Source organism: Syngnathoides biaculeatus, chromosome 20 (assembly GCF_019802595.1).
Source record: "Syngnathoides biaculeatus isolate LvHL_M chromosome 20, ASM1980259v1, whole genome shotgun sequence".
NCBI lineage: Eukaryota > Metazoa > Chordata > Actinopteri > Syngnathiformes > Syngnathidae > Syngnathoides > Syngnathoides biaculeatus.
In genome coordinates, this window is record NC_084659.1 from 9,463,563 (window position 1) to 9,489,582 (window position 26,020).

The 26,020-nt window shown below is 43.0% G+C and overlaps 1 protein-coding gene across 7 annotated transcripts in view; it reads right to left on the bottom strand.

The window, feature by feature from the left end:
- The window catches only part of LOC133493250 (pleckstrin homology domain-containing family A member 5-like), an 85,533-nt gene that overhangs the window by 52,145 nt on the left and 7,368 nt on the right, over positions 1 to 26,020 (bottom strand). The window contains exon 4 of one of the 7 annotated variants that reach the window (XM_061806377.1): positions 10,155 to 10,431. The exons of 5 other annotated variants lie outside the window; for them this stretch is intronic. In XM_061806377.1, the coding sequence (XP_061662361.1) occupies positions 10,389 to 10,431 (43 nt within the window). In that variant the 3' untranslated portion in view covers positions 10,155 to 10,388. Of the gene's footprint in view, positions 1 to 10,154; positions 10,432 to 22,980; positions 23,156 to 26,020 lie in introns of those variants that run through there. One more of the 7 variants, XM_061806375.1, reaches the window with a different exon arrangement.

Sequence of the window (26,020 nt, forward strand, 5' to 3'; positions counted from 1 at the left end):
GACTTATATTTTGGCGACCTTATTCTCAGTGGTGTTGTCAATTTATGAAGTAGCGTAATTTCCAGCCTACAAGCCGTGACTTTTTTCCCCCCACACGCTTTCAATCCCGCGGTTTATGCGGTGACGCGGCTAATTTGTGCATTTTTTCTGACGGCCGCAAGGGGGCACTCGAGCGAAAAAAAGGTACGAGTGAGAGCGGTGGAATATATGTGCCGAGAAAGTGACTTTTACTGGTCCGGCCCTGTTAGCGCTGCGCTAGCGTGTTACTGCCATGTATCGGTGATTTTTGTTTTTTCAACCGGCCCTGTTAGTGCGCCTGGTGTTAGCGTTAGTGTGGTGGCGCTAGCGTTAGCGTTGCAGCGCCGCCACTAGCATTAGCACCGCGGCACATAAGTTAAATTCTCTGTGTTGTTTTACAAAGTAGTTGCACAAGGGGGCACTCGAGCGGAAAAGGTAAGAGTGAGACCCGTGGAATATATGTGCCGAGGAAGTGACTTTTACTGGTCCGGCCCTGTTAACGCTGCGCTAGCGTGTTACTGCTATGTCTCACTGAATGTTACCGGTTATGTTTCTTTTTAATGTCCCTGTTAGCGCAGCACTAGTCTGAGCTTCAGTGCGGCTCAAGCTTTAGCATTAGCATTAGTGCAGCGGCGCTGGCGTTAAACTCTCCAATTTTCTTTGTAAATATCTCGTGTTTCAATGTGGGCACTTCCGGCTTTTACGCAGCTGCGGCGTACGTATGTACCAAATGGTATTTCCTTTACAAATGTCCTCGGTTATAACCAGGTGCGCTCTGTAGGCCGGGAATTACGGTGAATAGATCCAGCGAATTTTGACCTAAATTTGTGGGGACTAAAATAAGCTTCGCAGTTCGTTTTAGTCGAAAGTATTTCTCCAAGGACTTCATGCTGTTTGTTTTATAAAATAGTTGCACAAACAGCATCTTTCTACTCTGTAAATATGGCCCTGGAATTCAAAACAGAGTCTTCGGGCTGTCATGAATAAAAATGATTTATCGCTTACATTGGTTGAAAAAAGTTGAGAAAAAAAACATCTCTCATACTGTATTTCTGTATTCATGAGAAGTTATAATTTATAAAGGTTTATGTGGTGCCAGGGCAAAAAATGTTATTTGATGTTATTCAAAAAAAGAGGAAAATGGAGTATAAATTGGGAATTTAAATGCACTGTATTAATAATTATGTAGTATAATTAGAAATAATAATTAATTATAATAATCAATTTAGGAATAATTATATATATATTTAGTAAGTTGGTGATTTTTACCGGTATGTTGTTTTTTTTTTTAACCGGCCCTGTTAGCGGGGCACTAGCTTTAAACACTCTGTGTACCGTTTTTCTTTGTAAATATCTCGTGTTTCAATTTGGGCGAGGCTTCTAAAAAGGTATATATGAGCCGAGGAAGGGACTTTTGCCGGCCCTGTTAGTGCTGCGCTAGCGTGTTGCTGCTGTGTTACTGGCGTGTCTCAGTGATATTTACCGGTAAATTTTATTTTAACCGGCTATGTTAGCATTAGCACTAGTGCGGCACTAGTGTTAGGATTAGCGCTAGTGTTTGTATTAACGCGGCGCGAGCATTAGCGCTAGTTTTAACGTGCTCACACTAACGTTAGCGCTAGCATTAAACTCTTTCTGTGTACCGTCTTTCTTTGTAAATATCTTGTCTTTCAATGTGGGTTTCAATGTGGCCACTAGCAGCTTTTACACAGCTGTGGCGCATGTATGTACCAAATGGTATTTCCTTTACAAATGTACTCGGTGCGCTCTGTATGCCGGGAATTACGGCAATCTGATATGTTAATTTTCAGATGAAGTCGTTTGAATAAACATATCTCATCCAATTAATTAATTATCCATCCATCCATTTTCTTTGCCACTTATCCTCACAAGGGTCATGGGAGTGCTGGTCACGTTGAGGTATTATAAGCAGTTTTGTGTAACCAAACATAAACAACGGCTGAAAAACAAAACATTCCCCTTGACAACTGATTGTGAAACTAGTTTATCCATGCATCCATTTTCCCAGCTGCTTATCCTCACAAGGGTCGCAGGAGTGCTGGAGCTTATCCCAGCTGTCAACGGGCAGGAGGCGGGGTACACCCTGAACTGGTTGCCGCACTCACAATCACACCTCGGGGCAATTTAAGAGTCTCCAATTAATGTTGCAGGTTTTTGAGGATGTGGGAGGAAACCAGAGTGCCCGGAGAAAACCCACGCAGCCACGGGGAGAACATGGAAACTCCACACAGGCGGGGTCGGGATCGAACCCGGATCCTCAGACCTGTGAGGCCAACGCTTTACCAGCTGCCCCCAGCGTGCTGCCATTAATTAATTATTGATTGATTACTTGGATTGACTTAATGAGTCCCTGCCTTTGACGAATGCTTGACCAAACCAAACGAAAACTCATATTTTCTCCCAATGCTCAACAAATGGCTTCACAGAGAAAGTGTGGTGAAATTAAAAATGGCCAAACATCACAAAGCGTGTCATGTGATCTGACATTTCTATCGCAGTAAAAATAAATAAATAAATAAATAAAAATTAAAAAAAATAATTGATGTGAAGCGCTTACAACCACAAAAATGTAATCTGTCATCTATTACAAGATAGTTATCAACAGTCGCGATTTAACCATGACTTAAAGCACTGGTGGGAAAGTCAAGGCCCGGGGGGCCAGATCCGGCCCGCCACGTGATGCTATGTGGCACGCGAAGCCAAATCTAGAGTGTCAATTTCCATGATTCTTGTCAAAAATCTCCAACAAAATTTCAAATTGGCATATTGTTTGTTGAGATATTACAAGCATTTTTGTGCTATTAAACACAAATAGTTCAAAAACATGCTTGATTTTTGATTCCAAAACTAGTTCATAATTGATGATGTAAATATGAACAGATGATTAAATATTTTTATTGTTTCACAGTCATAACGGTCCTCGGAGGGGAATTGGAACTACTACAAAAATCCAATGTCAACATCACTTGTGAGCTATTTTTTAAAATATGCCCGCGGGCTACTCATAAATCAACAGAAAATCAATGGATCACTTACATTTCACTCCACATGAAAAAAAAAAAAAATAGCAGTCCATATAATTTGATTTCTATTGAAAAATTTCAAACCATTAAAACATCAGAATATTTCAGATGTATCTATACTTCTTAGCATACTTTGTCATTGTTAGCATCCTTGCATTTAATTGAAGCAACATAATATGTAACATGTTGTAACACAACAGTACATAAAGGTATTTAATGAAAAAATGTTTGGGTTGTAAGTTGAAATCACTGCATCATGTTTTCTAAAAAAAAAAAAAAAGATTTTAAGTTTTGATCACCCAACCAACACCACCCTTTATTTCTATTTATATGTTTTTCAACTATTGTTGATATTTGTTAACACAAAAATGCTTGCAACATCTCAACGTCATCATTTATGACATGGCAATTTGAAATTTTGGCACAGATTTGAACAAAAATCCCGGAAGTTTCGCCTTCGCGGGCCACGTAAAAATCACGCGGCGGGCCAGATCTGGCCCCCGGGCCTCGAGTTTGACACCAGTGCTTTATAATAAAATCAGAGGTTTGACAATCCCGAAATTATAATTTGATTTTATTTGCTAAAGTTGTCGGCGGCAATGACGGCCTTCTTGCAGTAAAACTAATTTCCAGCGATGAATGAAACCCGTCAGCGGCATTCACACCGAAATGAATTTAACGACCCGCGACAATTAACTCATGCACTGTAAGTGTCACAGTCAAGCTGGGGAAATTGGATGAGCTGTCGAATGAAAGCTTTAGTCAAGCCCGCAGGTAAAGGGTAATCATTTTTTTGTTTTTTTAACTACACCAAATTAAAACTGTTATTATAATGCCTCGAGTTGAGAGACGGGCACGTATAGAACTATCATTTTTTTTTGTTTGGCATGCAAACTTTTAGTAATTCTAAATAAACAGAAGGAAAGTTGGAAATGATGGATTACTTTTCAGCCTGTTGCCAATAAAGTAAAATATTACCCTTAACTGATTTGGCCAGTACATAAGACACAGGTGGCAAAGTCAAGGCCCGGGGGTCAGTTTCGGCTCGCCGCATGATTTTCTGTGGCCCGTGACGGCAAATCATGTGTATCAAATTCCATGATTTTTGTTAAAAATCCGTACAAAAATTTCAAATTGTCCTCTGATAAATCACAGGTGTCAAACTCAAGGCCCGGGAGCCAGTTCCACCCCATTGCATGATTTTATGTGGCCCGCGAAGGCAAATCACGTGTGTCAACTTCCGCGATTCTTGTGAATATAATAATAATAAAAGATCGCGTTGAGAAGATATAAGCATTTTTTGTATTATCAAACATGAACAATGATTGAAGAAAAACATTACCCTTGACTCCTGATTCCAAAACTACCGCAGTCCTGGTTACAACCCTCACCCTCATTCGTAAAGGAAATACTATTAGGTACATAGATACGCCGCAGCTGTGTAAAAGCCGCAAGTGCCCCCATTGAAACACGAGATATTTACAAAGACGTTGCACAGAAAGAGTTTAACGCCAACGTTAGTGCTAACGCTAGCGCCGCGCTAAAGCTAACAGGGCTGGTTAAAATAAAAGTTACCGCGAAATATCACTGAGACATGCCAGCAACACGCTAGCACAGTGCTAAGGCTTGCGCAGCGCTATCAGGGCCGTTAAAAGTCACTTCCTCGGCACATATATTCCACCGGTCTTATTCTTACCTTTTCCGCTCGAGTCGTCCCCTTGCGGCCGTTAGAAAAAAAAAAAATGCACAAATTAGCCGCATCACCGCATAAACCGCAGGGTTGAAAGCGTGTGAAAAAAGTCGCAGCTTGTAGCCCGGAAATTACGGTACTTCATAAATTTCATGTGCAAATATGACGAGGCGATGAAAGATCGTTATGGTTTCCCAGTCATAACGGCCCTCGGAGGGAAACCGTAACTACGATGTGGCCCGTGAAAAAAAATGATTTTGACACCCCCTGACAGGAGCAATCGCATTCGTAAAGGTGAAAGCACGGCTCCAATTGATTTATGAAACGTGGCCTTCTCCGTTCATCATAAGCGGCGCTTGAAAAGATTATGAAAAGAAAAGAGCAAACTGAACACCGCGAAGACTAAGATTTATCCGATAAACTTACGTTTCTGGTTAGCTCGCAAAATCAGCAACATAGTCTGTCCATTTTACGTTTTGAAATGAAAATTGCGGTTCTGGTGGGATCGATGAACTGTGACGTAGAGTTTTAAGGTCCAGTTTGATCGCGAGGAGGTCAAATTGCGGGGGTGACGTGAAATGTCGCAGAAATTATACACGAATCGTCTTTAGGGATATGGAAAGGAACTGTTCGAAGAAGACAGTTGGAGCTGGTTTGCGGATTTAAAACGTATACTTTTGTCCGCAGGACGCCGGCCTATTGATGCGTTCGAGGACGAGGAGACTCAGGGCGGACCTAGAAACAGCTGGAGACGACACGGAAATATGTCTTGTAGCACGACGCCCAAAGTCTTGTCCGATACCGTCAGACGTTTAGAAGGTGGGAATAAACGACGGTACGTGGCAAAAATTAGATAAAAGACCCGTGTTTAATGACGAATCAATGTTTTCGCCGATAAGAAACTGGACTGACAATTTGCTTCCGCTTGTCTTGGACAACTGGATCTACACGTGGTTCTGGTGAGTAAGTTGTCGAGATTTACACGGAAAGGCTTGAAAGCGTATCAAAGTCCGGACGCATACGAACACTTTGTTGCTGGATCTTTTCTCATGAGGAATAAATCGCACATAGTGACTGTTTTGATGGCTCTTGAACGCGGAAGCGTGTTCGGCCACACGTTAACCTTTGCCGGAATCCGTCGATCTTTTCAGCTAGTATGCAATACAGATACCAATATTTCAATAATTGACCCCGGGTTTTACACAAACTCGCATTCATTAACTATGATTGAAAAAAAACGACGACGGTCGTCGGCCCGTGAACGCGGAAGCGTGTTCGGCCACACGTTAATAACCTTTGCCGGAATCCATCGATTTTTTTCAGCTAGTATTCAATACAAATACCGATATTTAAATAATTGACCCCTGGTTTTACACAAGCTCTCATTCATTAAATATGATGATTGTCTCCTGGGAAGGTACACGGAAGCGATTGCGGCTACACTTAACCTCTGTAAACATCTGCGACAGACATTTTTTTTTTTTTTTAATAAGCATTGTTCTTCTTGATCTCAAATGAACCAACTTGGCATTATAAATACTTTTTGGTAATTTGAGATTGAGAAGAAAAAAATCCTACCTGAAATGAAGCGATCGCTACGCAGGCGCGTGTGTATTTCGTTGGGCACCATCCATCACGTTTAATTGCCAAAATCCATCGATATTTTCTGGTCTTTTCAGCCGATATTCCATAGAATCATCTCTTTCAATATCTTGTATATCGTTTTCCAACTATTTATGTTCGGTATCAAAAATGCTTGTAATATCTCAACTTTATCAATTATGATATAGAACAATTTGAAATCATTTTGGTCGAGATTTTTACAAGAATCATGGAAATTGACACTCTAGATGTGGCTTCGCGGGCCACATAAAATGATGTGGCGGGCCGGATCTGGGCCCAGGGGCCTTGAGTTTGACACCCGTGCTGTAAGGAGTCGGTTTCTGTGTTCCAATCAGTATTTTTGGACACTCTTGCTCTATCTCTGTCCGTAGTTCCTTTGTGGAAAAAAAATATGCTGGCTCCACTGGGGTGGGAATGCGTACATGCATATGGAAAATTAATATTTGCTAAGTACAGTGATGAGATCAATCTTTCCAAATTACAGGCTGGGTAAAAGAAACCACGGCTACACGTAATCTGACTCACCGTTGACATGTTCCAACGCTAATAACCTTGATGCAAAAGATTGAGGGTAAAATGAACCAAAATATGCTTCATATTTTGTCTGCTATGTAATAGGCATATAATAACATCTTTATAGGCGAGACTTGTGAGCAATGAAACGATCCCAAATCAATCCGAAGCTGTAACGTTATTTGCCAACATCACTTCATACTTTCATTGACTTATTCAGACGTCAAAATTAATTCAATAACTTAATTAGTTAATTATTAATTGCTTTTCTACGGCTAGTTCTTATTAATCAAAATCAGAAAAACTAGTAAAGCTGAGTGGAACCTCAAAATTCGCAATATTGTATTACTCTGAAGGCCCACCATTCCCGAAAATAGAGGTAAAATTTTTTTTGACATGTTATGACTTTATGACTTTATAAGTTATACAGGCCGGAGAATAAAACCTCACGAGTCTTGCGAATCTCATTTGTTTCTCTAAAACTGTCTACAGCAGGGGTGTCAAACTCATTTTAATATCATTTTTCATATTGTAGTTCGCTTCCCTCAGACGGCCGTTATGACCGTGAAACCATCAAAATATTTAATAGTCTCGTTATATTACGCACGAAATTTATGAGGGAGTGTTCAATTCAGAAATTGAGGGTAATGGCTTTTTCAACTATTCATGTTTGGTCATGCAAAATTACTTGTAATATCTCAAGGTTATCATTTATGATGTATGACAATTTGAAGTTGGAAGTTGGCACACAAGAATTGGCTTTGCGGGCCGGATCTGGCCCCCGGGCCTTGGGTTTGACACCTGTGGTCTACAATATTATTGTGTTAGGATCAGTATAAACACAAACTACTCGTGGGAGTACAAAGAGGCCTTTAGACTTGCACACAGGTATCAAAGTCAAGGGCCGGGGGCCAGATCTGGCCCGCCACGTGCTTTCATGTGGCCCGCTAAGGCAAATCATGTGTCAACTGCCATGATTCTTGTGAAAATCTGTGGCAAAATTTCAAATTGTCATATCATAAATGGTGACATATTATAAGCAGTTTTTTTTTGTATAACTAACAATGGCTGAAAAACAAAACGTTATCCTTGACAACTGATTCTAAAACGAGTTCATCTATCCATCTATTTTCTTAGCTGCTGATCCTCACAAGGGTCGCGGGGAGTGCTGGAGCCTATCCCAGCTGTCAACGGGCAGGAAGCGGGGTACACTCTGAACTGTTTGCCAGCCAATCACAGGGCACATCCAGACAAAAAGCTGCACTCACAATCATACCTAGGGGCAATTTAGAGTGTCCAATTAATGCATGTTTTGGGGGTGTGGGAGGGAACCGGAGGGCCCGGAGGAAACCCGCGCAGGTCTGGGATTGAACCCTGTGAGGCCAACGCTTTACAGCTGCTTCACCGTGCCACCCGTTTTTTTAGTTTATTACATTTATGTACCGGTAAGTTTTTTTTTTTTTTTTTTTTTACCTGTTCAATGATTAGGGCGGCACGGTGGCCTCAGAGTTCTGAGGTGCAGGGTTCAATCCTGGCCCCACCTGTGTGGAGTTTTGCACGTTCTACCAGTGCCTACGTGGGTTTTCTCCGGCCACTCCGGTTTCCTCCCACATCCCAAAAACATGCAACATTAATTAGACACTCTAAATTGCCCCTAGGTGTGATTGTAAGTGCTGCTGTTTGTCTCAATGTGCCCTGCGATTGGCTGGCAACCAGTTCAGGGTGTACCCTGCCTCCAGCATTCCTGCAACCCTCGTGAGGATAAGCCGCTGAGAAAATGGATGGACGGATGGATGTTCAGTGATGAATAGTTGAACATCAGATCGTCAAATTCCATAGTCTCCAGCTAGTTCGCTTACTCACGAGGTGACTTTGGCAAGTATTTGTAGCTCGGCAGCACATACCTCAGGTCGAATGTTTTTACGACATATAAATGGGTACCAGGTCTTCGGGCCTTCCGACGCTAAATATAGCTTCCTAATAGAAAAGTTTGCAAAACTGAAACACTCCATATGAGACTTTTAAACCTAAACCTAAACCTAAAACCTTTTCAGACTAGCAGTGCGCGATAGTTCAGTACGGGATTCTTATATTGTAGATTTGATGTGATATCGAGAAAGCTTGTGTTCATAGAGAGAAATATAGAAATTGTGATAGATGAAGCGCATCTATAAATTATTCAAAGCGTTTCGCTTATTCCACTTTTTTTTTCTTCCAGCCTTCCTCCAAAATTCATTCCATTCATCATTTCCCTCAAAGTTCTACACACAACTTTATATTTGCAACATGATTTTTTTTAGAGGGATATTTTTGCTCATTTTTTTTTAAATAAAAAAAAAAAACAAAATCAAGTCTACACATGTATTCATGTTTTGCCATAAAGGTCAGGATTGGGTTGAGCTACAACTTCATTGGAGTCCAACTCTGGTAAAGTCAGTTGACGGGAGACATTTTAGCAAATCCAGAAATGGACGAGTTTCAGAACCGAATCAGAATCCTCCCGAGAACTGATCTAAACTGAGCGATCGTCGAAGAAGGGTTTGAATCAGTTGTCAGTCACGCATTCCTCCGTGGAAAGTCTATAAACTTCCAGAACAACAACTATTTTTCCAGCTATCCACCAATCCGGGCCTGCATGGTGAAGGCCGGAACAAGCGCCGACTGGAGTTTGCCCAAAAGTGCTCAAAGCGACTCCCGGACCACGAGAGACTAGAATTCTTAGTTCTGACGAGACACAGACCGGATTCTTCGGCGTGACTGTCGTGTCACGTTTGGGGGGGGGTGGTAAACCGGACGCCGCTCATCACCTGCCCAAAGTATCCCAAAACTGAAGCGGGGGTGCAGTGAGAGGAGGGGGTTGCGGGACATATTCCGAAACATAAAACGCAAGGAGCACAGCCAAGTTATCAAACTCTTTGAATGTCTTTGAGGAAGCCCAGCCAAAGCCTGCCCTTGAATTGGACCGAACACCCCCCGGAGAGATCTGAAACATGGCAACGCACCGAAGCTCGCCGTCAAACCATCAAACCCGATGGCGAGCTTCTGAAGTGGCGCGAGGAGGAACCGGGCAAAACTACCCGAAAGATACTTTGCCAAGCGCGTGGAATCTCATTCCAAAAGACTTTTGGGGTTGCCAAACGTGCATCAAATACATAAATAAATTAAATCAGCCAAAGGCGTTGAATATTTAATACATGTGATTTTGTGGGTTTTAGTTTTGATGAATAAAAAAAAAAGTCGTTTATATTTTATGGACGCACTCTACATATTATATTTGGATAATGGAAACTGGAAGTATTAGGTAATCCATTTTTTTTTCCAGTTTGGAGCCATATTTACTGATATTAGTCCAAATGGATGCCGCACGCAAAGAGACTAAGGGGCAACCAACATGGCGCGCGTGGGCAGCAGGTGGACCCTGAGGACCAGGAGTAGTAGTGCCGTTTTACTACCATGTTGTTGGAAAAGTATTGTGACAAATGATTTGAGTGTGAATATCGTTAATGAATAATATCATTCAAGGTCTCCTGACATTCCAGATTCCTGAAAAAAAAAAAGGAATTATAGATAGGAAGAAAGTACAGCATTTGTGGATATTGTAAATATAACTTTGAACAACAGATATGTGCTGTTAAATGGTGAAAAGATTTGCCAAAAGCCAAATTCATATTTATACCATCAACCGCAGTCATGCAGTATTACTATAATACAATATTGGACTCCTTATATATAAAATGAAGGGACAAATGTGGAGCTATTCGGGAGCTGACAAGTTAGACCACCTATGGTCTCTGGGGCTCCAGGGACTAATATTGTGGTTTTGAAATGGCCAACTTCCTGTTTCAACATGACACTGCACCAGTGCACAAATCAAGGTTTAAAAAGACACAGATTCACTTTTGGGAAAATGGTCAAAAATTCCCATCAATAACCCGAAACCTAGTGGGAAATCATCTAAAACACAAGTGTCAAACTTAAGGCCCGGGGGCCAGATGCAGCCCGCCACATGATTTTATGTGGCCTGCTAAGGCAAATCATGTGTATCAACTTGCATGATCTTTGTTGAAGTCTGAAACAAAATTTCAAATTGTCATATAATAAATGATGACGTTGAGATATTGCTCGCATTTTTGTGTTACCAAACATCAACAATAGTTGAAAAACCCATGTACCCTTGATTTCTGATTCCAAAACTAGTTGATAACTTGAATGTGCAAATATGATGGGTCAATTAAAGATTTTCATGGTTTCAGTCATAACGGCCCTCTGACAGAAACCGTGACTACAATGTGGCCTGCGATAAAAATGAGTTTGACACCCCCGAGTTAGACTATCAAACTTATTGAGCGTTAAAGGATGCCAATGCAGTCACTCACATTTGAAAAAGATGTGGTTGGTCATGCCCGCAGATATAAAGTTGCAGGTGAAGTCCACTGGTCATGCCCGCGGATATAAAGTTGCGGGCGTGTGTTCGGTTTGTAATCATGAGTGCGCCCCTTTAAAGGTCAAGTGTCATCCCTATAAACATTCTAAAATAGATATTGTAATGAAAAACACAAACAACATTATTCACTTCAATGTCAAAAATAAATATGAGCGGAGAGCGTGTCATCCCCTGTCTGTGACGTCACCCAGACATTCGCCAATGAAAACACGCCGTGCACCCCACCTATGGGAGACGAATCCGCCCCTTCTTACGCGGAAGCTCTTTTTGAAAACAACCGAGTGAAGTTATATTAATAAAACAATATTACCGCCTCCCCGTCCGATCAACTTCCCCGGCGGAGATGAGCCATCGCGGCTCATCGCAGCCGGACTGTGGCTCATTTTCGGCACCGAGGTGGATTATCACTGAGCCGAGCCGGGCTGCTTTAGGGCGTTGTGGTTTGTGAATATTCTGTGCTTGATGATGTGAATTTGACTCAATTTCTATGTTTGAACAGAAATAGTAATGAGTGAAAATGTGGAATTAATTAAAATGCAGTTATACTCGCCGATCCAGTTCCAAGCTAGCAAACCAGCGACGGTGTACTTGATGGCATCAATTGTCACTTGGTAACAACAGGAAGAGTCTTTTTATTATTATTATTATTTTTTTTGTTTGAATATTTTACATTAGTGGTTGATTTAATGCTATCCGTGACAGGATGAGTTGCATTTTTACTGCCCTTCCCCACAACTCATTAAAATTGATTTTTAGAAGCTCGCATTTCATATTTCGTATGATGTGCAATACTGCTGCCTGTATGTGCCATTAATTTTGAGAACGTTGTTAATTTCTAAGCTTTAGTGTTTCGCTTTTACGGGCCTGTATTCGACTGGAGGTGGGGAAAAAAACGTCAAATCGGGGCACCGCACTTCTAGTAAGTTCTCCACGAGTCCGTTCCAGGACTGATGTTGGTTTCCGAGACTAAGCGCAAATGTACTCAAAAATATTTGCTTCAGACTTCCATGAATTATTGTATCATGTCTTTTTTAAACTAATCAGATCAGACTACAGAGAGTCCTTGAGTTAAAACAATCTCGACCTACAACGTTCAGACTTTACAACGCCAGTCCCCCGTCCGCCATTTTGTCTGGCTAATGTACGTAGCGCTTGTCCGTGTTTGTGCGCCGGGAGTATCTGGGCATTTTTCGCCCTCTTTTTGTAGACATTATGGCCCCAAAGAAGAAATTTGTGTCTTTTAGCAAAGCCGAAAGAAAATCCATTACCACGGAAACAAAAGCTCAAGATTATAAAAAGATCGGCGAAAGGAGACACACTGATGAACATCGCTAAAGAACATCGCTAGGCTTTAGTCGGTTGACCGTGGTAGGGTTCCGTTCTTACGTCGGATCCAGTGATCACAAAAAAACGTTCTTTGGTACTTGTCGAGATGGAGAGGCCACTCATGTTACTTACAACAATATTCGAGCGATATTACCAGTGTCATGGTTCTGCCGGTCGAGCCCAACGACTTCCAACGCGCACATCGACACATTTAGCACCCCTGTCATACGTACGAGGATCTTTTGTTACATTATGAGAGACGGATTACCTGGTCCGCCCCAAACTATTATTATTTTTTTTTTTTTTAGTAGCTGTATACACACCTAACTGTTATTTGGAACCCACGAAGCTCTCGTCGTTTGCACCCGTGCAATCCATTTTTCACGACTAACCGGGTCTCTTGCAACCTTATGAAGGGTAAATCCATCCTCCCGAGTGTTCGAGCAATGTCCAGCAATGCGACGAGCCCGCATTTTGGCTAACACGAAGGAACAACGAGCTAAATTCCCGGAGGTAAAACTAACAGAAAGAAACGAGTCCTGCCATGTCCGTCACTTCCTGCTTCTTCTCGAAAACAAATCCCTTGAGAGGATTTTCATGGCGGGAGTTACAAAAAGATCTATACATCAAAATCGTGTTTTGTGGTGAAAAAAAACTCATGGATCCATGTCTGCTGCCGTTTTTTTTTTTTTTTTTTCAAATCATGCATTTCATGACAGTGGCCCTTTAAAGAACAGCAACCAGAGGCTGTTTTCCCAACTCCAGGGGATCTCACTCCTCAACCTCCTTGAAAAGGTCGATTACGGGATCCTTGTTTCACATCATCATGCGAGACATCATGTGATGGGACAAGACGAAAATGCAGCTCAGTGATCCAAGATAGCAAAAAGGGAAAAGTGTAATAACTGTAGAACTGTCAATGGCACTTAGAGGACCAGTATCTTAGCAACGCCTGGCAACAAATCGACCTTAATAATAGCAATTTAGTGTGTTGAGTGATTCCTCGAAGGTTCTGCCACCCTTTTTGCATTTTATTTTAAACAGCAAAATGTGTCTTCTATCTGACGCGTACATGGAGATGAGTTCTTCCTCAGAACTCCGACGCAAACGGTCGTAAAAGAGTCCCGGCAGCACTGGGACCAACTCACAAGTCAGCCCGAGGGCACGGAGCAGTTCAAGGTGAAGACACAAATGCCGCCATTTATTTTTCTAAAAGCGGATCGCGCTGGGTATTTTTTTTTCTGTAAAGGGAAATGATTTGGGGTTTAATTTAGCATAAAACCATTTTTATAAGCCGGAATTAAAAACAACGCGGAGGCGCCGGCCGGATCACCTGCATTTACAAGACAATACACGTCGCTCAAGGGCTTTCAGATATTCGGGGGCAGCGGTATGGACTACTTGGAAGAGGTCTTCGATACAGTTTGGGCACAAGGAACAAGTACAATAAGTACTAGGCTAGCTTGCAATAAGCCAAAGGGCTTTAAAGGGCTTTAAGCTATAAATAAGATAGACGGTGGATGAAAGGTGGCTAAGTTCCACCAGATGTTATTAGATTGCTACGGCGATTTGGTTTTCTGCCAGAGACAGTAAATGGACTGAGGTGCTTTTTTTTTTTTTTGGGGGGGGGGGTACTAGATCAATCAGGATTCTCCATTCACAAATGCTACACAAGAGTACATAAAATGAGAAGACTTTCATGTTCCTGCCGGTCTGAGCGGGTCGTGGTCGGGACGTATTCGCGGCACGGAAGACGGGGACAACATCACGGAGCCTACCCGAATAGGACAGGCTTGGTCCTCCGGCAGTCGGACTACCTCGCGTCGGTCTTTCCTTGGTCGGATCGTTCTGTCACGACCCATCGAGACGGAGGGAAGACCCAAACGCAGGAATCCGGAGACGCAGAGGCATTTTGGGAAAAGTGTTTATTCGTTCCGAGGTAGGGGGATCAGGTAGACGGGCGTAGAGAGCGGGTCCGCGGTACACACGGGTTCACAATCAGAGATACGGGAGTGCGGGAACTGGGCATGAATTGCGACGATCTGGCAAAGCCAGACCGTCCACTGGGTTATATATATATATATATATATATATATATATAGACACACACACACACCGGGGTAATCACTGCCAATGAGGCGCAGGTGTGCACCTCCTAATCAGAGCCGGTGTGCTGGGACCCGCCCAGCCAGGGCTGAACCGGCAGGAACATGACAAGAGACGACTTATCACTGTCACGTTAGTTAGCTAGCTGCACTTTGCTTTTATCAGATCTATGTACCGTAATTAATAGAATCATGATAGAGCAAAATAAGCAAGGCCTTTCGCGATAAAGAACCAGATACTGGGACTGACCCGTGTACCGTCTGCCGCTGCTTTGCTCCGGTGGGATTGCAGCACCTCTCTGCATCATTACTCAGCTAGATGGGCCTCGAAGAAACTTGGAAGTCGGGTCAGTAGTCACGCTGCGTGTTAATTCTAAAACTTCTCCGCAATATCCGTAGACCGGTTCCAGATTGGGTTTCTGTTCGGAACCGTTGCGACCCGGAACAGTTAATACAAATTACAGTACAGCGGAAGGTTTGAGATAGAACACGGTCCTTTCCGGAAGGTTTTTGGCAGATCTTGCTGTGTCAAGATACCGACACAATTTTCCTTCAGGGAAAAAAATAAAAACTGGAATAGAATTAATCGGTTTCATGGTCGGTGGCATCCAGTCAGTGCCTTCGAGGTCTTTTCTCCTGGTCTAAGCGTTATCGCAGGCACTGGCCCACATTTCAAACTTATTGTGTATAAAATTGTATTATTTCAAAAACGTTTATCTTCATTTCATGGGGTATGTGTTGGCTGAACAGTTTACAATCTTGTTAGAATTTGTTTTAATCCAATCAGATTTCAGTTTTTGTATTGCTATGCCGATGTAATTTGATCAATGACAGAAATACTGGCTCATACATACCCACGATATAATTTTTTTATAAACAAATTGAACCAAGCAGTAGTTTACAAAGAAAGACGGTACACAGAGAGTTTAACGCTAGCACCGGCGCGCTAATGCTAACGCTAGCGCCGCGCTAACAGGGCTGGTTAAATAAAAAAACATACCAGTAAAAATCACTGAGACACAGTGGTAACATGCTAGCGCAGCGCTAACAGGGCCAGACCGGTAAAAGTCACTTCCTCGGCACATATATTCCACCGGTCTCACTCCTACCTTTTCCGCTCGAGTGCCCCCTTGCGGCCGTTAGAAAATAATGAGCGGCAAATATGGACGGATGGACGAAAGATTGAATTTTCTTTTAAATTTCTAATCGAAATTGGCCACGAGTGCATGCGCGCTGCGGCCCAGCCTCAGTCGGTTGCTGCCTCCAGCGGCCCTGAGGTCAATTGAGTTTCACACCACTGATTTATGGTATTTTTGGTATGGTACTATTTGAAATGTTGGCACCGATTTGAACAAAAACCATGCAAGTTGGTCCATGTGATTTGCCTCGGCGGACCACACAAGATCATGTGGCGGGCTGGATCTGTTCTCCGGGCCTTGAGTTTGACATTTGTGATTTACGATATGACAATTTGAAATTTTGGTGCAGATTTGAACAAAAATCATGGAAGTTGATACATACAATTTGCCTCCGCGGGCCACGTGAAATCATGTGGCAGGCCAGATCTGGCCCCCGGGCCTAGAGTTTGACACTTGTGATTTATGATATGACCACTTGAAATTTTGGTACAGATTGTAACAAAAATCATGGAAGTTGATACATGTGATCTGCCTCCACAGGCCACATAAGATTGGGTGGCGGGCCGTATCTGGCCCCCTGGCCTACAGTTTGACACTGGTGATTTTTTTAAAATGACAATTTGAAATTTTGATGCAGATTTGAACAAAAATCATGGATGTTGATACACCTTATTTCCCTTCGCGGGTCACATAAAAATCATGTGGCGGGCCGCATCTGGCCCCCAGGCCTCGTGTTTGACACCTGCTCAAGAAAAATATCGGCACCGTCACAGACCAAAGCCGTAAATTAGATGACGTTAGCTGCGCAGTAAAGCGCCGCCGTACTCCCTCTGGACTCGGCAGATAGACGTTTAACCACCGCTACTTCCCCATTTACGCCCTAATGTTCTTTGTGTTTTACTGCCGAGAAGGAGCCTGCACTCCAGCGACAAGAATATTCCAAGAACTACTGCGCCGCACGACCGCAATGGGCGTTATAAAGAAAGTATAAATTCAAAAGTTCCAAAAGGCCGCGAGATGAAAACGTCACTTTTAATGTAATATTAATTCGTATTTTGCTCTCGCGAAGTTTGAATCGGCGGCAAATGAGTCAGCGTCAAATTCTTTTTTTGTCGTTTTTCTCAGGGGAGTGACAGCCTTGTGAGCGAATACGGGATTATAAGGGGTGTGACAAACGATGTGCTGGCAGTCATTTCTGCTGAAAGGAAAGCGAAAATAAAAATCGAGGGGGAAAAAGTTCTAATCAATCACTCAAGAACAAAACGTAGTCGAGACTTTTATCGTCTTGTCCATCAACTCCGTGTAACAGTAACAGTGTAGTGGTTACAAAACTTTAAAGCCCCACTGACATGCCTATAAACATTCTAAAATAGATATTGTCAAGGAAAATACATATAACTCGAGCAGAAAAGGCAAGAGTGAGACCGGAGGAATATATGCGGCGAGGAAGTGACTTTTACCAGTCTTGTCCTGTTAGCGCTGCGCTAGCGAATTACTGCCATGTCTCAGTGATTTTTACCGGTATGGTTTTTTTTCCCCGGTCCTGTTAGCGCGGCGGCGTTCTCTTTAGCGCCGACACTAGTGTTACCGTGCGCGCAGCGCTAGTGTTAGCGTGGCGCTTGCATTAGCGCGTCGGCGCAAGAGTTAAACTGTCTGTGTACCGTCTTTGCAAATCTCTCGTGTTTCAATGTAGGCACTTGCAGCTTTTACACGGCAGCGGATGGGGCGGGGAGGACATGAGCGGAAAAGGCGAGACCGGTGGAATATATGCGCAGAGGAAGTGACTTTTACCAGTCTTGCCCTGTAAGCGCTGCGCTAGCGTGTTACTGCTGTCTCTCAGTGATTTTTACGAGTATGTTTTTTTTAACCGGCCTTGTTAGCACAGTGCTAGCATTAGCACAGCGGCACTAGCATTAAACTCTCTGTGTACCATCTTTCTCTGTAAATAATCTCATGTTTCAATGTGGGCACTTGTGACTTTTACACAGCAGCGGCGTATGTATGTACCAAATGGTATTTCCTTTACAAATGTACTGGCTTCTAACCAGGTGCGCTCTGGAGGCCTGGAATTACGGTAAACGCAGCTTTTGAGGGATCCCAATAGCGAAAAATGGGGGAATAATTGACACCCCGCAAACATTATAGAGCTACGTTGTTTCATAAACTGCCCTGTTCACAGAAAAATTTAAAATAAAAACCTGAGCAAAATTTTCAGACAACTACTGCTTCAGTTCGCAGCCACACCAGAACATTTGAACGTCATTCGCTCCGGTCTTCGCGTGTTCTGGGGCTGGAACGGATTGAACGCTTGACTTGGTACTTCCAGTCGGTACAAACGGGGTAAAAACTGCTTTGGTTCATCCACATTTCAGTCCAGACATTGAGAGAATCGTGACCAGCTACGCGGGAGATTACAGTACCGGCAGTCATTTAAAAGAAGGGGACGATTTCAAAACTTTCTGCATTTAATTTTTAGTTTTTTGGTTTGCGCTTCCATTTCCTGTTTTTAAATCCACCACCGTAAACCAAGCGTAAGCCTCCTTTTGATTCCAGAGGAGAAGGATCGCCTCCAAATCCTCTTCATGTTTGTCAATTTGTTTGTTTCAAGCGTTCGCGGGATCGCATGTCCAAAAGCACGCGTACACAATGCAGAACGGATTTGTGAAAAACCAGATTGGAAACATTAACATACTGCGAATGTCCAATCAGCCGCTAGACTGGCTCAACAGAAACTCATAAAACTTGGCAGAGCTTGGACCCGATCCCCTTGATCATTGTAATCCTGCCCAGCCTCGGTTGTAGATTATCTATTCATTCTGCGGAGAGAAGAGAGAGGCCAACGTGGTGGTGGGAGGGGAGGGGAGGGAGGACTCGCGTTTTACCCCGCTAGTCCTCTGCTCCCAAGATGAGAACACAAAAAGGCTCAGAGAGAGAACAAAAACATCACATCTGAGCCATTTCCAATGGTTTTTGGGGTGAATGGTGGTCCATTTATTGAGCTATTTGAATATTTGCCATATCAGAAATTCAAAGATTGTGTAAAACAGATGTGCACTCACCGACCTGGACATTATGCCTTTGTCAAGGAGTCCTGCATTTGGGGCCTCCCCCCGCACTGATGGCACGTGACAGAATGAACTGGCCAGACACGGACCCAGCGGACTCAAAGGTGAATTACGTTCGTGTCCCGGCGGCTACCCTTCCACGGCCGCGTCCCGGCGGCGACCCCTCCGCGGAGACCCGTCCACAGCCGCCTGACGACCGCGCCCCGGCGACAATCCGTCCACGGCCGTCACACGTTCCTGTTTCGGCGAACATGGCGACCGGTTTCTGGCCGCTTCACGTTCCTGTTTTGGCGGCTAAGGCGAACGGTTCTCAGCAGCTTCACGTCCCGGTTTCCGTGGTTACAGCAACCGGTTTCCGGCCCCTTCACGTTTCTGTTTCGGCGGCTACAGCAAACGGTTCCCGGCCGCTTCACGTTCCTGTTTCTGTGGCTATGGCGAAAGGTTCCCAGCCGCTTCACGTTCCTGTGTCGGCGGCGACGGCGACCAGTTCCCGGCCGCTTCGCGAACAGGCCTTAGTGGCGCGGTTTGTGCCTTCTACCCGCTCCCCTTCCACCCTACCCTGGTCATGTTTTTTTTGGTTTGTTTTGCTGCGTCTGGGATCCGTGCCTGAGAGAGGGGGCTCTGTGTGGTGCCACCTCTGGCACTCGTCACAGCTGTTGCGCATTCGGTGTTAATTAACCACGTATTTATGTTGGAGTTTACGTCACGGCTATTTGCCAGTTCATTGAGTTTGCACTGTGTTACCGTGTGCGGAAACTCCTTCTGAAATAAAACGCACTGGACATTATGCTTTTGTCTCGGAGTCCTGCATTTTGGTCCTCCCCTGTACTGATGGCACGTGGCATGATTTTCGTTGGAGTCAGGGTTAGGGTTAGTCATAAATGATCATGTTGAGATAATGGAAGCAATTTTGAGTGACTAAATGTCAAAAATAGTTGAAAAATCCATTATCCTTGATTTCTGATTCCAAAACGAATTCATATATTTTCATGTGGAAGCGTGATGAGGCGGTTCAAGATTTTTATAGTTTCGCAGTAATAACGGCTCTCTGAGGAAAAAAACTTAATTATAGTGTGGCCCTCGACAAAAACTAGTTCGACACCCCTGACCAAGACTTTTGAAGAGATCCAAGTCAAGACCAAGACCAGGCAAAAATCCGTCAAGGTTGACTGCTAGGTGAACTCCAATACATAGACGCAAAAGTTCCTTTTTTCATTAAACTTCCTCTTTCTAAAGCCGATGCTCGTGACGTGGTGTCTCTGATTTGATATTCTGCAGTAGTGCCAAATATGATTTTTTTTCCCAAGTATGACGTCAAAGAACCAATTTATGGTGCAACGTTGAGATTCATAGCTACACGTTCGAACAAAGAAAAAAGCACATTTGTCATTAGGTCAACATGTTATTGTATGTTGGGTTTTCACACACAGTGCACTTATCATGAAATATTAATTACCGATAGGCATTTACAATTATTCACGTTTGTTATCGGTTTATTATCGTGTAAAGAACAAATGTGACTAATTCCAATACAATGATCTATGGTTTGAATACACTTTTTAGAAGAAAAATGTAAGGATCTTGAGCCATTCATTCCAGATGTTTAAAATTTTTGAAAAAAGTAATCAAAACGTAATCAAATTACTTTCCAACACGTCGATAAATCCTAGCTTTTGCAATATGTAAACATGTTGTGCCAATGTTTAGCGCGAGTGACTTGGCAACGAGGTTAGTGAGTCATCGCAGTGTACTGTACAGAATGTTACTGCATCTTTCCTGACTTTGAGGGCTTGTTTTCAGTCCCCACCCCCTCCCAAGTCAAAACAGTTTTTGGGAGCTATTAAACCCATTAAATCGCTGGTGTCAAACTCAAGGCTCGGGGGCCAGATCTGGCCCGCCACATGATTTTTTTTGCGGCCCGCAAAGGCAAACCTAGTGTGTCAACTTCCATAATTTTTTTGTGAAAATCTGTAGATAGATAGATAGATAGAATGCTAAACATGTTTATCAATGATACATAAAGACTGCTCAAACAAGAGATACAACTACTGCCAAAAAAATAAAGTAAGGCCTTCCCTAGCAGGATTTCCCATTGGGAGAAGAATCACTTTGTCAAACTAAACGGTATGTAATGTTTAATAAAATTGTTTTGCGCAAAGCAACAACTACCCCACCCCACCCCCCACCCCCTCCACACCTCATTCGCTCTGACTCGTCCTTGTATGCCTGCATAAGTGCGAGCTTATGTATTGAAATATGTGAGTTGGACGTCACCTTGAGGAATTGGAACAAGTATTAAACGGTAATTTCTGCTTTTAAAATGTCACAAAGTGTCCATGAAAACCGCGTCAAGAGTCTCGGATTCTGCTAATCTACTCCTTTGGTATCCTGCGTTCAATCCTGAGGAGGAGCCAAATCCACAATCTTGATGCACTTGATGACAAAAGTGGGGCCCAAACAGCAAGTGTGTACTTGCGCATGTGTCTGTTTGGTTTTTGCGTAAATGGTACAGGAAAACGTTTAGGAGATCTGCCCCACCTAGCCCATGACCCATTTAAAAAGTATTTGTAGCGCGGGACGGAGGGAGGGAGGGAGGGAGGGAGGGAGGGAGGACGGGGCATCCATATTAGACACACCCACCCAGAAAGGACCGACATGTCATCATCGATTTGATCCTCGAAGGGTTTAGCGTCAGATGTTTGACTTTTTTTTTTTTTTTGGTAACATTTTGCCAGCACTAATTCATATAAAAAATTTTGGACTAAGTATCTAAGACAGTTTGATTTGAGTGTACTACAACGCAGGTGTCAAACCTAAGGCCCGGGGGCCAGATCTGGGCCGCCACATTTAGCTCATGTGGCCTGCAAAGGCAAATCTAGTGTGTCAACTTCCATAATTCTTGTGAAAACCTGGACCAAAATTTCAAAATTGTCATATATCAAAAAAGGTAACGAGAAATGAAGCATTTTGTGCTACCATACATGAATACTGTCGTTCACAGGTGTCAAACCCAAGGCCCGGGAGCCAGATCTGGCCCGCCACATTGAGCTCATGTGGCCTGCAAAGGCAAATCTACTGTGTCAACTTCCATAATTCTTGTGAAAATCTGTACCAAAATTTCAAAATTATCAGATATCAAAAATAACGAGATATGAAGCATTTTGTGCTACCATGCATGAATACTGTCGTGTCAAACCTAAGGCCCGGGGGCCAAATCCAACCCGCTGCATGATTTTATGTGGCCTGCAGAGGCAAATCATCTGCGTCAACTACCGCGATTCTTGTGAAAATCTGAACCAAAATTGCAAATTGTCATGTCATAAATGATAAGCATTGTTCTGATACCAAATATGAACAATGTTTGAAAAACCCCATTATACTTGATCTCTGATTCAAAACTAGTTCATAAATTCCATATGTAAATATGATGAGGCAATTAAAGATTAGGATTTTAGTCAGAACGGACCTGTGAGGGGAAACCATAACCATTCCAAAACTAGCTCATAAATTTAGTGTGTAATATGATGAGGAGATTAAATATCTGTATGGTTTCAGTCTGAGAAAAAAAACATGTAACTACAATATGGCCAGCGCCAAAAATGTATTAACACCCCTTGTACTCCAAAACTTCCACTGTAATAAATCAACCCTATCAATCTCTTTAACAGATTCAATAAAAATAAAAAAATTAAAAAATGAAAGTAATCCTTTGCATCGGGTGGATTTATGGATTTATTGACCAACCACGTTCTTGTACCGTATTAACGTTGGCAAAGATTTTTTTTTTTTTTTTCCCCAGCCTGAACTAATCGCTGAAGCTTTGCGAGCCCGAGCCGAGTTCATCAATCACGGGGACAACCTGTACGATGGCAGTTTCTCGTTAAAGCTTTAAACAATAAAAAAAAAAAATGAAAAATGCTTGTACTACTCTAATACTCATACTTCCACTCTAAAACAGACTTTTTTTGGGAGGGGGAGGGGGGGGCGAATAAACTCAATTACAACCATGGGAATAATAATAACTGTTTAACTGATCTTTTCCCGCGACCCTTGTGAGGATAAGCAGCTCATTGAAACACATACAGGAATTACAGATTAAAGAAAAAATAATGGAGAAACTGCTGGGGTGTCGTCCCGCCATCTTGACAACTCGAAGTAAGCAAGAACTTCAGGCCGAACTTGCTTGCTCTGTAAACAAAGTCCAAAAGGGAGGAAGTACTCATGGGAAGAACTCACTTCATGCTTTTCCAGTACTATACAATACATCTCATGTAACATAGCGGCAACACGCTAGCGCGGCGCTAACACAAGCGTGGCGCTAAGTCTAGCGTGACAACGCAAGCGCAGAGCTAACACGAGGGCGGCGCTAACAGGGCCGTTTAAAAAAAAAAAAAAACATACTGGTAAAAATCACTGAGACACGGCAGTAACATAGCAGCAACACGCTAGCGTGGCGCTAACACAAGCCCGGTGCTAACATTAGCGTGACGGTAAAGCAAGCCCGGCGGTAACAGGGCCAGTTTAAAAAAAAATATATACTGGTAAAAATCACTGAGACACGGCAGAAACATAGCAGCAACACACTAGCGCGGCGCTAACACGGGTGGTTAAAAAAAAAAAAAAAAAAAAAAACATTCCGGTAAAAATCACCGAGACACGGCAGTAACACAGCAGCAACACGCTCGTGCGGCTCTAACACAAGCGTGGAGCTAATGCTGGGGTGTCATTAACGCAAGCACAGCGCTAACGCATGCACGGCGCTAACAGGGCCTATTGAAAAAAAAAAGCATACTGGTAAAAATCTGAGACACGGCAGTAACATAGCAGCAACACGCAGTATATGCATAACCCCCCCCCCTCAAAAACTGTCTCAGCGGCGACCGCTTTAACACGACAACACCGCACTCCATTTGAGTCCTTCTTCTGGAATAAAAGCATCTCAGAAATTCTAAGTACTCCGCAGGCATGAGGCTGCGAGGGGCCCGCGGATCACGCTAATTAGCCGTTGTTGATTTGCTGATCTAGACATAAAAAGCGAGAATCAGCGCCGCCGTTGTTTTCTGGCGCACGAGGCACGAAAAGGGGCTACATTTGTGTTACGCTGTTTATTTTGTCACATCCTCACAGAACTTGACGACCTGCCAAGTACAAATACATACAAGACACGTAGTCCTCCCAAACGATGACTCGGTCCAACGGTTATTCGGCCACCTGTGTCTGGTTCCACCCTTAAATTATTGGAATTTGGCAAAATCGACGTCGCGCTAATGTGTGTAATAAAATATCCACAGGTTTGTATTGTACTCTATCATACACAGTAAGTATTTCATACCTTTATCTTTGATACGCACCGCCATGAACTGATAAGACTATAGTGAATATGAAAAAAAATGAACGCTACTACCGTAATTCCTGGCCGACAGAGCGCACCTGGTTACAAGCCTCACCCAGTACATTTGCAAAGGAAATACCTAACGCTAGCTCAGTGCTAACGCTAGCGGCGCGTTAACAGGGCCACTTAAAAAAAAAAAAAAAAAAAAAAAAACATTCCGGCAAAAATCACTGAGACGCGGCAGTACCACGCTAGCGCAACGCTAACAGGGCCCGACCGGTAAAAGTCACTTCCTCGGCACGTATATTCCACCAGTCTCATTTTTACCTTTTCCGCTCGAGTGCACCCTTGCAGCCGTTAGAAAAAAAAACGCACACATTTCTAAAGGAAACACCATTTGGTACATACATATGCCGCAGCTGCGTGAAAGTCGCTAGTGCCCACATTGAAACACGAGATATTTACAAAGAAAGAGGGTACAAAGAAAGAGTTTAATGCTAGCACTAACGCTAGTGCTAACACTAGCGCCACGATAAAGCTAGCGCTAATGCTAACAGGTCCAGTTAAAATAAAACTAACTGACCAGACCAACTGACCCACGACGCGCTTTGATGTGAATTCCCACACCGCCGAAAAATCCAGAAATAATGTAATGCGCGCAACGCAAGCACCTGACCCACCAACGACACGTTTTGTTATTGTCAATTCGAACGCCCCCCAAAAAAAAAAAACAGAAATGACATAACAGGCGTGGCGCAACCGCCGCACTTTTGTTATTCTGTATAACGCAGCCGCTGTACACAGACGCGTCCCGGTAGTGACTGTTGTTTTTCTTCTTATCGAGGACTACCGTATTAACCCCAAATATTGGCCCCAAAGAAGGCAAGTTGCTTGTTTAAAGGTATTCAACACTTTTGTTAATAAAAATTTTTTACAAGGCTGAGGGCCAAGTCGCTACAGATACGGCAATGCACTCCCAGCCTAGCGTACTCTACTACTACAGCATACATTTTAAGCAAAACATAAATACATTTTTTAAATTATTTTATTATATAAAGTATTTAAACTATACATGTATTTCTACTACGCAGTTTATTATCAGGAAAAGCTAAAAAAATGCTTTAAAAGCCTAATTTTTTTAGGCTTGGAACGCATTATTTCTTTTTCCATTCATTTCCAATGGGAAACATCGATTTGGTTTTCGAACAAATCACTTCTCAAACCGTTTTCTGGAATGGATTGCGGTCGAGATCAGAGTCATCGCTGTATTTGTATTATATATAGTAGTATCAATTTTGATGCAAATACAACGCCGAGGTATAAATTACTGTCAAAATGAACAGTAATATCAAATATATCGGAAGAACGCATAAAAGAAACGTTCGACTACTGTTTCGGTCAAGCCACCGACTCTCTCATCCAATCACAACTCACAGTCAGACGCCTTCACTGTCTCACAGACAGTCGGACTTTATAGAACGCTAAGTTGTGTGACATAAATTGGAATTTGTGAACGCATCGAAATATGATTTGATGAGTGAGTCGAGGGGTGATCAGGATGCATATTTAGTACTTTGAAGAAGAAAAAAAATAATCACTCCGCATGAAAATCTCATCTTTGAAGAACCACGCAACTTCGGTTGGATTCAAGTCCCCGCGACATCTTACAGGCGCTCGAGGGTGCGAGAAATAATTTAGCCAAGGCAGAGCTTCAAACCGGC